We start from the raw sequence: 17,304 nt of genomic DNA, 5'->3' as shown, positions 1-17,304 counted from the left end.
TCCGACCCAACGTTTTTTGGGTACGCTAACACCACACCAAGTCGAGTGATTTATCTCTTTGCTTTTGAGTTTGTTGAGTGGTTTTTTGATTGCCCGTAGAAACACTTCCACTCAAGGCTCAAAGCTTAGATGAGTGAAGGGAAAGTGATTTCCGCACTCTCCTTTTCGCCCGTGCACTTCTTTGTTTAGCCCTTGGATTTGATAAATAAATAAAAATCGAGGCATAGGAACAAAGCGAGGAGTACAGAAAGAGAGAACCGAAGCGAAAATCACTACCCGCGAAACTCACAAAATCTGTAAAACTTCCATCAAATAATTTGGATATATTTCTATGATTCTATAGGGAGGCCAGTTTATATATAGGCTCAAAAATCTCATTGCTCAATTGTACATCAAAGAATCTTGTATAAGTCGACTGAAAGAAAGGGGCGGAGGAGGAAGCAACGAAAAAAGGGAAAGGCGGGAGCGACCGCTGCACCTGCTACCGGAGTGAGCAAAATTCCGATAAACAGGCACCATTACATTTACAGCCAACAAATTACTGAGCTCCAAACAACTGACTTTTGAATCAAAACTAAAACCCCATTATGGAAAGGGAAAAAAAAACCCGAAAGCAACGTGATGCCTATAGTCGTGACAACAATCTCGCTCTCATCACAAGCTTCCGAAGATGAAACTGTATCAAATAAGTCTTCCCTTATGAAGTTAAAACTTCCCTCCTAGACCTAGGAGTGGACGATGCGGTGCTAGAGCTGTGTGATTGCCGTGCTTCAGGATCATACTTTTGGGAAGCAAGGTAATTAAGGGCTGTGACCACATCTGCTATGACAGGTCGCATATTAGGGTGTTCCTGGACACACATTGCAGCAACGGCAAGAGCCTGATACATTCCCCTCACCGGATACTGACCTTGGAGCATTGGATCAGCAATCTGCCAAAATTTCCTCCGATCTCTAAACAAGGGGCGGGCCTGCGACAAAGATTTTATGAGCAGAAAGTTCACTAGAGTCGAGACTGCCATTTAGCAAGAAATAGCTTGTCCTTCCTATTGTTGATTTCACTCGTAAAATAGGGCAGTTGTTACTTGCAAGTATTACCTCATACCAAACTCATTTGAGTGTTTCGAGCAATCCTCGTACATTTCTATATAAGCAGAGAATAAAATGTACCAAGGCAAAGAAGAAGACACAACTCTCTTACCCATGTGACCAAATTGTGTTCCCCGGCAGCCCTGGAATTGTCAATTGCCTTTCTTCCGGTAATGATTTCCAGAAGAACAACCCCGAAGCTGTATACATCTGATTTCAATGTGAGCTGACCAGTCATTGCATATTCAGGGGCACAATATCCATAGGTTCCCATCACCCTAGTGGAAACATGAGTATTATCTCCCACAGGACCCAACTTTGCCAAGCCAAAATCTGATAGCTTAGGATGGTACCCTTCGCCAAGTAAAATGTTTGAGCATTTAAGATCACGATAAATAACAGGAGGGTTTGCTTTGTCGTGCAAATGCTCCAAGCCTTTTGCAGCACCAGCAGCTATTGTCATTCTCGTGTTCCAGTCAAGATGTTTTCCATCTGGCGGTAGATCTGGCATATGGCGATGGATAAAAGTGATCAACAACGTTAAAAGATACCGAATAGAAGGTAGACAGAAAAAGAAAATTGGTGCTTAAGCACCGCACAATATGCTCTCTGATACATTGAACATGCCACGACATGGTAATAACTTGTGAGCCTGCAAGATTTCTATTTCTTAAATAGACCTAAAAATGTCAAATTGTACTGATTTCTATAGCATTGTATTGTGTCTATTGCAACATCCAGTTATGTCATGTCCTCATCCATTTATCAATAAGTACAGAAAGAGAAAGACCTCAAGACTTAAAATTATGAACTTCGGGCAAAGAAATAATGGCATCTAATGCTGCTACTGTTGTATATACCGTGCAGATGGTCTTCCAAAGATCCCAATGGCATGTACTCATATACCAAAAGCCTCTGATCCCCATCAGCACAATAGCCTACTAAGTTCACAAGATTGGGATGGTGAAGTAGGCTCAACATTAATACTTCGACGAGGAATTCCCTGTTCCCTTGAAGCCCATTGGAATCAAGTTGCTTTATGGCCACTACCTACACCAAAAGCAACGAGGTTCAGCTCTTACCACAAGCCAAGTATGTGAAATCAAAGATACAACAACAAACGAACTTTTAAGACACACAGAAAAAATCACAATGACAGTAGATACAAGTACACCCCTGCAATGATAGAAGTGAATTGAATCTTATTAAATTGGAGACCACCCCAGATTTAGGCTTAGCACCACACGTAAAATTTTCCGGTTTTACATTAAATGATAATCTTTCACCAAACAATATAGATTCAGTCATCTTTTGCAACATTCTATTTTATCAAAGCATAAATATGGAAGTACATAGATGGAATAAGTTTTAATTTCTAAGACTTAAAATTTACAATACAAGAAAGAAATACAGTTTAGGTGAGGTTGAGAATGGGAAACGAAAGGCATAAAGAATTTTGAAAAGGAAAAACAGGTAGTTCAATTTTTCATGGAGTTGATGGTCAAAGCTTTGGAAAGAACCTGATTCGTGCTCTCCAAGCGCCCCTTATATACTTGACCAAAACCTCCTTCACCTAAAATACAATCTGCTCGAAAGTTCTTTGTTGCCACTGCCAATTCTCGAAATGTAAATGTATGTGCTGCAATGTGACCAGAGCCTCCATCCTTAGAACCCTCCTTTACTGACAGTCCTGAATTTGCCTTCAGTTGTTCTAAGTAAAAGAACAAATGGGAAAGCTATATAAACAACGATACATAGACAGTTTACTGTGTAATAAAATTCGAACGAAACTTCGATTGCATAATAATCCAAAAACTTCGATTTGATTAAACAAAATGGTTTGGCGCAAAAACAAGCGCAATGGCGTTTTAGGACTCATACAGCATAAGGCTTTGTTGTTCTTCTTGTTGTTGATTAAACAAAATGATTACCAACAGTAGAAAACCCAGTGCAGTAAAGAACACAACTTTGGAATAAAAAATTGAAACTAACTCTTACCCAATAACAGTGAACGCTAAATACAAAAGTAAATCAAACCCAGAATGCCAAATACCACATGACAACAAACCTACATTGTTCCCAACAATGTCAACATTCAAAAGGGATCGCATACATTAAGATTCAACCAATTACAAACATGGGATTCCTGCATTCATCAACAGTAAATCAATGCGGTAAAAAAAATGCACACAATTGGTTCACAAAGCTCAAATCTTCAAACATCTAAACAGTAAAAAATTCTTAAAAAATGGTATCTTCAAAATGTTTCCAGAAATGTTACCTGAAATTGATGAGATCTGATCTTCTGGCTTGTTCTTCTTGATCTTCTTCTTATTTGCAGCTTTTCTGCTTAACTCGCCGGAACACAGGAACCAACTCATGGCTTCTCTTCTACCTCTTAGTGATTTTTTACCTTTGTGTTGCTTGAGAGGCAGAGTTGGTTAAATTCTGACAGACCCTGTTCATTCCCACTATATACTTTTCATTCTTGAAAACCCTTTTTTTGCAATGGTGTCCTTATAGTCTTTTGAAATTTGTATGGTGTCCCACAGAGTCTCTGTATTTCCATTGTTTTACTTTGACTCAGCTCAAGTGATCACTTTGCTCCAAAACTTGATGACACTTGACAACCATGAAAGATTACAATTATAATTCTAATGCGATCCACTGGCAAACTAAATTAGTGATTTATATATTTTTTTAAATGATGAAATATAATTAAATTTATTTGAAATGTGGAGGGATTTGGATTTGGGTGTATAATTACGTATACGCCTGCAATTAAATTAACAATTTAAACGGTTGTCTTAAAAAAAATGGCTTCACAATCTTATATACAACAATACATTTATGGTGTTCTGGAATAAGTTAGTATTGAATTCGTCATTTACGATATTTGAACTTAAAATTTAGAACTCACAAGTGAAAAAAAATACCATTAAATCTTAATACTTAGTAGTTAACACCTCATGATTAAATATAAAAAAAAACCCAATAATTGGCTTTCACTTGAGAGGAAAAAAAAATAGAAGTACAAAGGACAGCTAGATATGAATGGTAATATACTATTAAATAAAAAATACGGCCAATTTTTTAAAACAAAATTAGAAAAAATGCATAATAATTTCAGTTTCAAAAACATCATTTTCAACATGACTTTAGCGGCAGGACCAATGCTTTGGAAGAGCAATTTTTAAGTTCAAACATGTCGTAATTTGAAATGAATAATACTTAATCAAATTTACCTGTTAATTATAATTTGTATATATGTATTTTTATAAAAATTAGTAAGAAAAGGTGAAAATTATCGTCTTATGTTTTGTACAAGGGTAATGTTAGGGAGACAATCAATTTGAACTATATTTGTAAATCATATGACGCAAGTAGTGATAATTAAATTATTACTTAAGTGTTAATTAACTTGTTTATTTTTTATTGGTTATATATTGTCAGTTGCTCTTTGGACCATAAGATGGTGTTGGCTATCTAGGCAGCCGGTGAGCCCAACTATTTACCCACTTTTTTCATCATGATTCATAATTTGAATAATATAAAATTTGATATGTTAAGGATCGATGCTATTTGTAGATGTAAATTAAATTAGTTGGTTACTGAATTAGAGTATAAAGTTATTATTTAATTAGAATTTAGATTCCTATAACGTAAATTTGAGTAATTTTTCTTGAATCAGTGTAAAAAGATGAATAAATTATAAATTTGTAATTGAAGTAGTAACGTAAGCAAAGAAAAATTGAGATAAGTTAAGCAAACAATTGTGACACGCAATTTTTAGCTACTCTTGAAAATGAATGTTCATACGTGGCCTTGAATATAATCACATTGGCTAAATAAGATATTTTTCGGATTAACTTTTTATTTTTATATTTATTTACTATTTCTCTTTCATAAATGATAGGTTTATTTATTTTTTGCTAAAAAAAGCGCGGGTGAAATGGCTGGTCACTGTTTGAGAAGGCCCAAAACCGTTTAAATCACAAATTCAGAAACCCTAAACCCTAAAAGCTCAGTGCTTTAAAAGAAGAGGAAGAAGACGAAGATGGAGCAAGGAGGAGGCTTATTGGACGAAGCGCTAGGAAATCTCAGTCGCCGCGTTGTGCTCCTCGAAGACTGCGTCGACACCAGCGCCGCTTTCGTCCTCCACCACATTCTCAAGCGCTCTCTCTCTCAGCCTCACCACTCCACCTCCAACGCCGTCGTTTTTGTCGCCTTCGCCCACCCCTTCTCTCACTACGATCGCATCCTCCGAAGACTCGTAACTCTCTCTCTCTCTCTCTGCATAAAGAATTAAGCTTAATTTTTATTTTTAATTAGTAGTTCATAGTATCATGTTTAGCTGCTAATATCTGTGTTCATTTACTCTCTTTTTTGGTTAAGATTGATTAGTAATTGTTAAATTATTTTCCATTACATAATAAAAATGGGGTTTGTGAATTTCGGATGTGTTTTTTGATACAGGGTTGCAATTTGGCTGCACAGAGGGACAATGATAGATTCTTTTTTCTTGACATGCTTATGGACTGCCCAGGTGAGAAAATCAGGTATAAAATGGTTTTTCTAAGTTTGCCGGCTCAGCCCGGCTTACTCTTAATTACTAATTAATTTTCCACCCAATGCAATCCCCGACATGTTCTTATCGATCTACATGTCCTGAGTAGCTAAAATTTAGTTAAATGATCCTCGTCTAAGAGACCTGCGGGTACATAAAAATCTTCTTTAGGTTGCTGTATCAATTTAGTTTGAAACAATGTAGGATTTAATGCAGGACTGATGTTAACCATGGTTCCATTTTCGGTTAATAAAGGTTTTGTTAAGAGAAAAGTGTAAGAATGTTAGTATTGGTTATCAGAAATTGCTGAATTATCAGGTTTCCTTGTATCATTGAATTCATGACGAGAAAATCATTTCATTCGATTGTGATGCAGACGAAGGAAAAAACAGTGATTGTGGACTAATTGCTTTGTATGGGAAAATCCAAAAGATTATAAGTGCCTTAGCTCAAGAGAACATCTGTGTCACTATTATGATTGACGATATTTCCCTCATGGAGGTGGCTGCTAAGGGATCTACAAATCTTGTGCTAGACTTTCTGCATTACTGCCACACTTTAATATCAGAATTCGTAAGGCATTGGCTGCAACCGTCTCAGTTTCTTAGCTTTTCATGCTTCCACTCCTTTTGTTCCGTTATTTATGTTATTTCCCTTTTCTTGTCTCAGGGATGTTCCTTAGTCATGCTCAATCACAAGGATATCTATTCAAGCACGGCAAAGCCTACCCTTATTTTACAGATGGAGTATCTAGCAGACATTCTGATAACGGCAGAACCGTTGGCCACTGGTTTAGCCTCAGATGTGCACGGGCAGGTATTTGCTAGAACAAATATTAAGTCGCTCTTCATAGGGAGTTCTAGGAATTATATCCTGTCACATCATTCTTGTATGGTCCCCTCTTCTCATTTGTGGTTGCTTGCTTGGGTCTTTGGTTGTTCTAAAAACAGATAATTTGCTTAGTTTTTGTTAACCATGTTGTGCTCATATATATGATAGTTGCTTGTGTCATGGTCCTTTTTGTTGAGATCCTTGTTCTCTGATCTTCACAAACCGGTGTTAACAATTGAAAAATTGTGAGAACTATTTCCGTTTGTATTGCTTGCTACCTTGCTGCTTGTGATTTGCTAGTTATGGCTGTAGTCTTCTATTACTTCACAAAAGGTTCATCCTAATAGTTATAGATAATACCTACACTGCTGCACGGATACAGGAGTTATGACCTTGATTGTTGTACTTGGTTGCAGTTGACAGTTCAGAACAGGGGGATTTATGATGGGTATGAGGGATCGAGAAACAAAGTGTCGAATTTCCAATTCAAAGCAAAGGAAAATAGTGTCGAATATTTCTATCCCGGTAGCAGGACTTGAGGACCGTATATGCTTTGAGGAATTTCAAATTAGGGGTGGGTGAATATAGCAATTGGGGTTGTACTACTGTGGAGACTCTTGTAGGGACATGAATGCTGTATTTCTAATTTCAGAATGGAAATGCTAGATTTCTTCTAAATTTTTGTTTGCATCTTAACTTGTACTGAAACCGAAATAAAAAGGTAGTGAATGTGACTCTTATCGTTAATTAGCACATGCTTAGATACTGTCTCTACCCAACTTCTTTGAGGATTTGCACATTGTTTTGCTTTGCATTGTTGGTGAATGATAGTGAGGCTGTTTGACTGACAATGTCAATAGTCAGTAGTGCGTGCCACCATCAGAGCCATCCAATGTGTTTCTCTGGGCATGTTTGGAAGTGCTTTTGGAATAGTAAAGAAGTGCTTTTCTAGAATCTCAAGAATCAAATGAATCTGCTTCTCTCTTATCAGGAACCAATTGTAACTGAAGGACAGTCGGATTCCGTATGCAATAAGGTTTTCTTTCCCAACATTCCTCTTTTTCATAAACAAATATAATTGCTATGTGATTTGAATTTACCTTCTAATTTTCTATGTGATTTGAATTTACCTTCTAATTTTGTGGAGATATCAGACGTGTTTGTCCCTCCCTATATCACGTATTAAAAGGAGACGTGATTAAAAGAGAAACGTGCCCATTTCTTGCTGAAATATCCCGAACTATTATAATTTGTTTTAAAATCTTTTAAAATTCTAGTTTGACTACCCACCTAGTTCACTATTTTGAGAAATGAGGATAATTGTAAATGAAATTCTGTTGCATTTTTTATTTGTGAGGTTTCTTGATTCTCATATAAGAATTCAAAGTTAATGTTTTTCGTTTGCAAATTTGGATTTTGCATGTAAATTTTCTGCATAATCTTCCTCTTCTCTCATGCTTACTTGGATCAGGGATGGAAGGGAGAAGGATTAAGGATATTTTGGATAGAAAAAGCGGAATCCCATATCGAAATTTTCTTGCAAAATCCAAATATTAGGGAGATTATATTCACACCCCAAATTACTTTTCTCACACATTTTTAATTTTTTAATATTTTTATTTTTCTATCAAGTCTTAGTGGTGTGTAGTGTGGGAGAAATAATTTGAGGTGTATGAATATAATCTCTTATTATCTATTATTTAGTAATATGATTTCGGAAAAATCATGAGTATTATTCTCTATTTTAGGTGGGTCCACGTGTATTTTTAATTCCCAAAGGTTGGTAAACACATTTGGAATGATCGTAATTTTCATTCGTTATTTTACTCATTTTACCTTTAAGTAAACATGCCATAAAAGACAAAAGACACGTTAACCTTTGTATGGTTGACGGTGGAGATTAACGGCGATGGGTGAGCTTGAAGTCGAACTCATCAAGTGCTCGACAACCAACAAACTCGAGTCAAATGGGGAAGAAACATGAAATAAATGTATGGAGGGAAATGGAAACCTATGTCATTTTCATGATGAATTTTGCGGAACTATTCAAACGAATTCTTCCAACGAACAATTTTAGTTCACTCTAATATCTCAAATCACAATGTAGTCGGTGATGGATTGATAAATTCATATTCTCAGGCATTTTTACTGTGATTATACTACAAACTATCAAATTTATATATGCTTTTCATTCCGTTGAAGTAAAACCATGAAAAATGCATGAAGCTGCAAATTCATATATTTCTACTTTCTTACCACAAAATCATGAGCATTGTGTTTTGGACTCGAATGATTAGTTTGATCGCGATTTTAAATTTTTAATGAATTAGAGTTCGTTATGCGTTAATTATTAATTGTTTATTTATTTCCACTGCATAAGCAAAAATGGGATTTATGAATTTTAGATGTGTTTTCGAAACAGGTTTGCAATTTGGCTTCGAATATATGTTCAACACCGCAGGATTCATTTGGAAGTATTTTTTAAAATCTGAAAATGTTTTAAAAACCAATCATTGATAAAAATCCAAGTGAATCATGGAAAAACATTTTATGTGCTTCATATAACAAACACATATTTGGTGTTTCTTCAAAAAAAAAAAAAAAAAACTATTTTTAGCCCAAAATTAATTTCACCAAAAGTTGTTTTAGTCATTAAAAGAACATTTTCAAACGAGTGTAATTCTTGACATGCTTCTTCCTTCCTTGCATATTTAGGTTGACAATGTTGAACATGTATACGTACAAGGGTCCTATAACAACTCAAGATAACTATTACAAGTCACATACATCACGTGAGATAATTACAAGAACAAATACAAGTTATCAACCGAAGAAAGCTGAGAAATAAATAATAATAATAATAATAATAATAATAATCTCTATATATAAAACCAACAGTGGAGTGAACACTATTTTTTTTGGGATCACAGGCTTTACAAAAAAATAAGTGGACATAAATGCCGCCCTCCAAACAAAAAAACAATCTCTATATATAAAGCCAGCAATTAAGTGAACAATGTTTTTTTTCATCACAGGCTTCACCAAAAAATAAGTGGAAAGAAATACCCCCAAACAAAAAAAAATTCAAAAGCAGCCCAAAATAATGCATCAAATGTGATAGGGGTATTTTTGTCATATAAACAGTGTTTTTAATATTTCACTATTCAGTGTACAATGATTAGGGCTGGTTCGGTATGGTATCCCGTCTTGAAAATGGGATTCCGAATCTCAAACCGATCTTTTTTGGGATGAAAATCCGAATCCCGATCCCAAACTGATCCTTAGGTAATATCGAATTTCGGGATTCCCGAAATAAATTCGGGATTTCGGTATGGTTTTGGGATTTCAGTAGGGTAGAAATTTGGCTTCTTGTTAATGGAACAAGCTGATAAATTCAATTTAAACTTGCAGATCAAGCATGCAAAGCAGAAAAGAAATTGAAAGAAAAGAAATCGAACATGCAAAGCAAAATCGACCATGGAAATCCATAAATCCAAATCAACCAAATCCACATAAAATTAATCTAGAAATCCCCAGAAAATTAATCAAGAAATCCAAATGCAAATCGAAACAATCAAAAACTCTAAATCGTAAATCCGTAATTTGTAAATCCACATTCGAACCCTAATTCAGAGAAAGCTTTAGAGAGGATAGGGAAGGAGATGGGTCGATACTAGAGACGAGAAAGCTTTGAAGATTTGAGAGAGCTTTTGGCAGTAGTAGCTCCTTCCTCTCTTTGCTTCTCAACACGAAGAGTGCTGCTCCATCATCTTTCTGCTCCTTCCTCCTTTTGTTAGTGGGAGCCAAAAGGCTTCTTCTTTTGAGTTGGGAAGTGGGAACCGAAAGCCAATTGAATTTTGTGCCTTTACTTTTCTTTCTTTTTTTAGTATTATTTTGTGCCTTTTGTTAGTGGGAGCCAAAAGGCTTCTTCTTTTGAGTTGGGAAGTGGGAACCGAAAGCCAATTGAATTTTGTGCCTTTACTTTTCTTTCTTTTTTTAGTATTATTTTGTGCCTTCTGTTAGTGGGAGCCAAAAGGCTCTGCTTTTTGAGTTGGGAAGTGGGAACCGAAACCCAAAAGTCAATAGCAAACCGAATACTTCGGTATTTTTAGGGATTACCGAACAAATGGAATTTGGAAACCAATCCCATACCGAAAATTTCGGTATTTTTCAGGATGGTTTTGGTTTGGGATTTTTCTGTTTGGGTTCGAGACTTTTTCGGTTTGGTTTGGGATTTTCGAAATTTTTTTCCAGCCCTACCAGTGATAAACAATGTTTTTAATATTTTACTATTCAATGTACAATGACGAACAATGTTTCTAATATTTAAATTTTTCCTATACAGTTGTTTTTATTTTTTATTTTTTTAATTTTAAATTAGTACCTTACAATGGGCTAGCAATAATGTGATTCAATCGGTTGTTTATTAAATATTATTTTCTCGATTTTTAAACACATTCAAAACATTTTAACAGACGCGCAGTGCCGGTTATAAAAAAATGTCTTTCGCACGTGCATAATAATGTGATTCAATTAGTTGTCAAATGATTGTTTTTTTTTTTGAACAAATAATATTATCTACGCTAAGGGGGAGGGGTGAGCTTGGCCTTACAATGAGCTAGCAATAATGTGATTCAATCAGTTGGGCTAGCAATAATATGATTCAATCAGTTGTTTATTAAATATTATTTTCTCTATTTTTAAATACGTTCAAAACATCTTAAGAGACGCGTAGTGCCAGTTATAAAAAAAGTCTTTGCACACGCATAATAATGTAATTCAATTAGTTGTCAAATGATTTTTTTTTCTTTCAAACAAACGATATTATCTACATTAAGGGGGAGGGGTGGGCTTAGCCTCACAATGAGCTATCAATAATGTGATTCATTTAATTGTTTATTAAATATTATTTTCTCTATTTTTAAACACGTTCAAAACATCTTAAAAGCTGCGTAGTGCCATTTATAAAAATAAAAAAAAATAAAAAAGCCTTTCGCACGAGCATAATAATATGATTCAATTAGTTAGCAAATGATTGTTTTTTTTCCCCCGAACAAACGATAACACTAAGAGGGAGAGAGTGGGCTTAGCCTTACATTGGGTTAGCAATAACGTGATTCAATCAGTTGTTCATTAAATATTATTTTCTCTATTTTTAAACACGTTCAAAATATCTTAAGAGCTGCGTATTGCTTATGATAAAAAAAATCTTTCACATATGCATAATAATTCAAAAAATATATGTTGCACGAAGGCTAATAATAACAAACTAGAATATAACAAATCAAAACCTAAAAGTGAGTGGTGCAATAGAACTCAAACCATGAAACACTAATCTCATAGAGCTCTAATTTAGACGTTTATTTTTACCATATAATAAAATATTGGGACACTTTGGATGTGGTCCCTAACTACCAGTATTCTTTGATTGAAACCTTTGTGGTTTTTAGTTTTTGATCGAAGTCCTTGACATTAATGTAATAATGTATTTCTATGTAGGTGTTTGGGCCCAAAATAATAGTTTGGGCCGAGTATAGAATCATTCTCGGCCCGGAAGGCCTTGCGACAAGAATGCCATGGATCGTTCATCACATGGGCCTCCAAACCTAGGTCGACTAGGTCATAACACAAGACAAGTCGAGTCTTAGTGCAATAGGGAGTCTCGGTAGGATTAATAACCCGGAAGCGAATCCGGCTTGGTTAAGGACTAGGTTCACAATCCTAGTGAAAATAGGACTGGTCGAGTTGGTGCTGATCAGGAGAAGAAGACCTAGTATGAGTAGGGTTTTAACTCGACCTTGGGGGGAGCCGTTGCTATAAATAGAAGAGGCTGTGCATCATTCAAAGCCCTACAATTCAACACAAAACTGCCTTGCGTAAGCTTTCTCAACAACTTTGAGATTTTTTCTTTTCTTTTCTCGCTGACACATCTTCCGTTGGCATCAACAGCACTGTGGAAGCAACCGGTGATATCTTAAATCGGCATAGATAGCTCTGTCATCGTAGAATCAGTCGGTCTCGCAGTATCTTCCGTTGGCATCAACAACATTGCGGCGAGGACGGTTGGTTACCTATCCAAGTCTCGGTTGAGAAGGATTTTCGGATCCTGATTGATTGAGGTCATCTCATTAGCCTCCTCGGCGAAGTGAGGTGTTACAATATATCGAGCTCGGCGCATTGCACGCCGAGTTATTTTATGATTGGATATTCCCAAGTGGGATTTAGAGTTCGGCATTCGGACGGCCGAACCACGTTCACCATTAAAACTTATATTCGCTTTGAGTATTTGTGCCCTTACACTTTGGTGTCGATTCGGCGTGAGTTTACTCTGACGAATAACATCACTGTGACTGAATCCGACGACGACGACTCGTGAACTTCGTAAGAATAGTAACCTTGTCTTCAGGTTCGAGAACCCAAGAGGCCGAGATGCGTTCCTTCCTCAGTCGCAATCGCAAGACGCAGGAGTCAGACGCGCACCCAACGCAACATCAACAAATTTACTCCTCGGCCGACGAGTTGGCACGCCCGCATTCACCGAAGGACGTAGTTAGCTTATAGATTACTCGGCCTGTGCACCACGTAGGCTTGGTAGTTTCTAGGGTCAACAGTAGGTTTTTATATTTTTAAATTAAAAATGAAATTTGTAATTATTTATATTAATGAGATTTTAAATAAAACCCATAATTATGAGATTAAAAAGATTAAAGATGAATTATACGTTCCAATATATTTTGTACATACACACGCACAAGGGTACGTTCATCAAAACTAACCAAAAAATTATTGTATCAAAACATGGGTACATTTTTCAAAAACACAAAAAAAAAGAAAAAGATATTAGGCTTAATAACATTATTAAATTTCTTCTATTAAACTTGACATAGATACATTCTTGAATCAATGAAATAAAATGTACCCATATAAGTTTAAAAAATGGAATTTTAATGAAACGCCCCTGGTACTGTTCACTTTTAACGAAAATGACATTTTTACTCTAAAAAGTCACTCCTGATACTATTCACTTACAATACCTTTTTGTCATTTTGATTAAAATTCAAAGTTTTCAAGCCATTTTCATTAGTTTTCCTTTTAAAAAATGGATTAGAGAAAATATTGAATGAAATTTTATATAGAAAATGGGTACATTTTATATTAAAAAGGTACATTTTTAACAAATTGGTATATTTAAGAATGGATACATATAAGATTAAAAAATAAAAATAAATTTATAAAAAATTTATGGGTACAAACTTATTCTAATTTTATTTTTTATATTTGGGAAATGTTTGAATTGAAAATTAATTAGGAGTGATTAAGGGTGTGAGTATAAAAACTCTAAATCAATTACTAATTTTTTTTTATAAAAACTATGTAACTTACATATAATTCATTAATATATTAATGTTAGGGACTTTGATCAAAATCTAAAAACTGATAAGGTCTTAGTCAATAAACATTAGAAACTAGGGACTGGATACTAATTTTGCACCATGATTTTATGGTAAAAAAGTTAACAATGTTGAATATATATAAGTTGCAACATAAAAAGAATTGTAATTACTGATTAGTCTCTAATATAATGTGACTTGTAATAGTGATCGGATAATTCAAGAGGTTAAGAGTACTCAATTTTTGAGGTTCACATTTACAAAGAATAACTTCCATTAGAGGGGGATAATGTGGTCCAAATTCACCTTTGGCGATAATTGAATGTAAGACATCTCATTTACAAGTGGAGAGGAATATCACTAAATCATAGTACTAAATGGTAGGGCTATCCATTTAGTTAAGTTTTTGTTTTTTTTAATAAACAATATATTTATACTAAGGGAAGAGTGTGGGCTTAGCCCTCACAAAGGACTAGCAATAATGTGGTTCAAATTCGCATTTGGCGAGAATCGAACCTAAGACCTTTAACTTACAAATAAAAAGAAATACCACTAGACTGTAGTAAATAGTTTGTTTCGGCTTGTTTAACTAAATATGAAGTCTTGAAATTTGGAAAGACGATAACAATGCAGCTGCAGACACAATACTTGTTCACCAAGTCATATAGAAGTTAGGCCGTAGGTGGCCAACGAGCCATATTTTGTGCTTCATATCAGATTCTTTGGTCCGGATGGGCCACAACCAAGATTTGATAGGGTATGGGAACCACCGGACGAGTGAACGAGACTACAATATGCAAGGCAAGTCGTCCATGGTATTTTTGTGAGTGAATCATAAAGGTGAAATGATCCAAGGGTTACGTGAGGGGAGGCTACGCTATTTAACGGTCAAGACATACAACATATCTCTCTTATAAAGCGGGTATTATTTTGTTATTATTTTTTTAAATTTTTTTACAGATGGTACCGTAAGAGAGATTGTCGTCAGGAAGTTAAACTTAGACCTGATATAGTGAAGAGAATGATCATTACCAACTAAACCAATCACCTCATTTTTTCTTCTGCCCAACGATAATTTACGAGGGTAAACGCAGCTGACACAGTTTTAATGAGTCAGTCTTTCAATTGCTTGACGGAATGGAAGTTAGTCCGCCGAACCATTTCTCTCCCTCAAATTCAAGTGTTCGTTACCTCTCTCCCCTTTCTCTTTCATTTGTGATTTATTTTTGCATTAAAATAGATTCTAATTAACTTTGTACATGCAATTAATCTTGTCTTCTGTGTGATCAGTGGTTAACGTTATTGATGATTTGACCGGTCATTTCGCCACCACCTTCCCCTCCGTCAATAAGATAGAAGAGTAGCCCAACACCGACGGCGCCAGGGATGTGTGCGTACTGTGCGGGTGCTGAGTCTGCTGATAGAGAGGGTGGCCGGAGTGGGAGTAGGGTGGTTGTGAGACTGGAGTAAGGTATTATTATTATTTTTTAAACTATTTTAATCAAATATAACAGTATTGAAGTTGTAGAGGTGGCACATTTTAGGATACATAAGGTTTGTAGCCCGATCCCTCCTTCCCGGCCTCTACCAACCTCCCCTCCCGTCCCCTTACTTCTCTCCCACCATTTTAGGTGCAGTCCTTCATGGATCTATGCCCCATATCTTGACCCGGGCCTGTTAAAATTAAAGTGGTTTTCCTAGAATGACTTCTCACATACCCAACAACTTATATTAATTCCTTAATTGTGGCTGTCTTGGGAATCCGCATGTTTTCATGGTGCAGTGGCACTCCTTTATGTTTTGGTGTTCCTTCTAGACAATAGTGTTCAATTGCATTGATAACTAGCTGCTGCTTATCCTTTTGAGTTAGTTTTTCATCTTTCCTTTAGATTGTATTGTTCCTGCTCTTGGTGAGAGTGTTGTAACTTGTAAGCTTATTTCCTTGTTAGTGAAAGTTGATTCATCTTCGTTGAGTTCCATTCTTTCTCTTTACTGTTGGTTTAAGTCTTGGGCTAGTGTGGAGTTTGCACTAACTGAGAACCAATACTCTGGAGTTTGGAATATTGTCTTTCTCTACAGGGCCATGCCCTTTCAAGATTTTCTTTGATTTGGCGCTTGTATTCTTGGTATGGGTTTTAGCTCTGTGCTGCAGGTGGGTTGGATCCCGTTCGCCAACTCGGTTCCATGGTGGTGTCACCTTCCCCGATGGCTTCGGTGGATGCACTAACTGTGCTCCTGGCAGCTGCTCTTGTGGTCTTCGGTGTGTGGAAGCCGCATTCCCACTGGCAGGAGGTGTCGGATTGTGGTTCCCTTCTTGGTTCTTTCCTTTTGTTCGCTTCGGGCGAGTTTTATTTAATTTAGTTTATTTTAGTTTTCTTAGGGGTGGTTTGGGAGTGAGGTGCTTAAAAAAAAACACCCATGAAAAAAAGCTGTAAGGGTTTTAGGTGTTTGGTAAACTAAAAAAAAGGGCTTATATTGGAAGCTGCTATGAGAATAAGCTGAAATAAAAGGAAAAAGCTGAAGCAGCTATTTGTAGCTTTGGAAAACTGGTTTTTTTTCAAAGCACATGGAGCTACAATGCTCCTTTAATGAAAAGACCTACTATCAGACTGCTTTTTTTTTCCCAAAAGCACTTTTACAAAAAAGTTTACCAAACACTCTACTGATTTATTTCACAGCCGCTTATTCTCACAGCACAGCTGCTTATTCTCACAGCAGTTTTTTTTTTCAAAGCACAGCAATACCAAACCAGCCCTTAGTTTAGTCCTGGTCTTTCAGGAAAATTGCTCTCTAGGGTTCCTAGGTCTTCTTAGGTTTCACTAGGAGAGAGTCTGCACAATGTTCGTATATATACGGCGATTTGCGTCGAGTTACCTTGATCTTGTGTTCATAGTTCTACGGGCATAGGTAAGTGGCTGTTTGGTCCAACTAATCCACTTTGTTGGAGACATTTTCAGCTGATGGTTCAGGCTGGTTTCGCAGCGTGTGGAAGTCATGGTCGCATGCTTTGCCACACGGTTGACGCTCACTGCACAACAATGGTTGAATGCTAACAAGTTTGTGGGCGGAAGATCCCCTGATTTGCTTAGGGATATTTTGTAATTTGTTTATGTATTGACATTTGAGAATAGGTCATTTCATCTTGCGGGACACTCTTTTTCCTTCGACCGAGTTGAAAGCTCTAGCAAGGTTTTATTGAGGCCCACTGTGCACACCATCCTCAGTTTGTTCTCAAATTGTACTTGTTATGTGTTGTTTGAAATGAATATCGAATATCGTCTTTCTCTAAAAAATAGTGAGGCTGGAATCCGGATCCTTTTGTGAGGATTAGAGGATCCGTCAATCTTGTCCGTTTATTGTATATTGTGCAGTAAAAAATTATTTTAAATATTTTTATTTATAATTAATCACAAACAGTACTTGACAA

General features: G+C 36.1%; 2 protein-coding genes and 1 long non-coding RNA gene across 3 annotated transcripts; 2 read left to right on the top strand and 1 right to left on the bottom strand.

Moving 5' to 3' along the window:
* Positions 1 to 295: 295 nt before the first annotated feature.
* On the bottom strand, positions 296 to 3,571 carry LOC103446934 (probable serine/threonine-protein kinase PBL7). Its single transcript, XM_029105845.2, has 5 exons — positions 3,370 to 3,571; positions 2,609 to 2,799; positions 1,949 to 2,138; positions 1,201 to 1,592; positions 296 to 970 (listed from the first exon to the last, which is right to left on the bottom strand). The coding sequence occupies exons 1-5, from the start codon at positions 3,467 to 3,469 to the stop codon at positions 698 to 700; spliced, it is 1,146 nt and encodes a 381-aa protein (XP_028961678.1). The 5' UTR covers positions 3,470 to 3,571; the 3' UTR covers positions 296 to 697.
* Positions 3,572 to 5,028: 1,457 nt separating this feature from the next.
* Positions 5,029 to 7,233, top strand: LOC103446935 (elongator complex protein 6). Its single transcript, XM_008386091.4, has 5 exons — positions 5,029 to 5,361; positions 5,565 to 5,634; positions 6,032 to 6,228; positions 6,325 to 6,471; positions 6,903 to 7,233. Exons 1-5 carry the CDS (start codon positions 5,146 to 5,148, stop codon positions 7,023 to 7,025), a joined length of 753 nt encoding a protein of 250 aa, XP_008384313.1. The 5' UTR covers positions 5,029 to 5,145; the 3' UTR covers positions 7,026 to 7,233.
* Positions 7,234 to 14,806: 7,573 nt separating this feature from the next.
* LOC139197567 (uncharacterized) lies at positions 14,807 to 15,856 on the top strand. The gene is made up of 2 exons (XR_011583052.1): positions 14,807 to 15,059; positions 15,168 to 15,856. It is a non-coding gene; the product is annotated as an uncharacterized lncRNA (long non-coding RNA).
* The last annotated feature ends 1,448 nt before the right edge of the window (positions 15,857 to 17,304 follow it).

Source organism: Malus domestica, chromosome 07 (genome assembly GCF_042453785.1).
Source record: "Malus domestica chromosome 07, GDT2T_hap1".
Classification (NCBI taxonomy): domain Eukaryota; kingdom Viridiplantae; phylum Streptophyta; class Magnoliopsida; order Rosales; family Rosaceae; genus Malus; species Malus domestica.
The sequence above is the reverse complement of the archived record's forward strand: the minus strand, read 5'-3'. Positions and strand labels throughout refer to the sequence as shown.

Excerpts from the sequence above, each read along its gene's own strand:
- LOC103446935 (XM_008386091.4), top strand. The coding sequence starts at position 5,146 with ATGGAGCAAGGAGGAGGCTTATTGGACGAAGCGCTAGGAAATCTCAGT. Across the intron at positions 5,362-5,564 it reads ATCGCATCCTCCGAAGACTC|GGTTGCAATTTGGCTGCACA; the intron begins GTAACTCTCTCT and ends TTTTTGATACAG. Across the intron at positions 5,635-6,031 it reads CATGCTTATGGACTGCCCAG|ACGAAGGAAAAAACAGTGAT; the intron begins GTGAGAAAATCA and ends ATTGTGATGCAG.
- LOC103446934 (XM_029105845.2), bottom strand. The coding sequence starts at position 3,469 with ATGAGTTGGTTCCTGTGTTCCGGCGAGTTAAGCAGAAAAGCTGCAAAT. Across the intron at positions 2,800-3,369 it reads TCAGATCTCATCAATTTCAG|AACAACTGAAGGCAAATTCA; the intron begins GTAACATTTCTG and ends TCTTTTACTTAG. Across the intron at positions 2,139-2,608 it reads GCTTGGAGAGCACGAATCAG|GTAGTGGCCATAAAGCAACT; the intron begins GTTCTTTCCAAA and ends CTTTTGGTGTAG.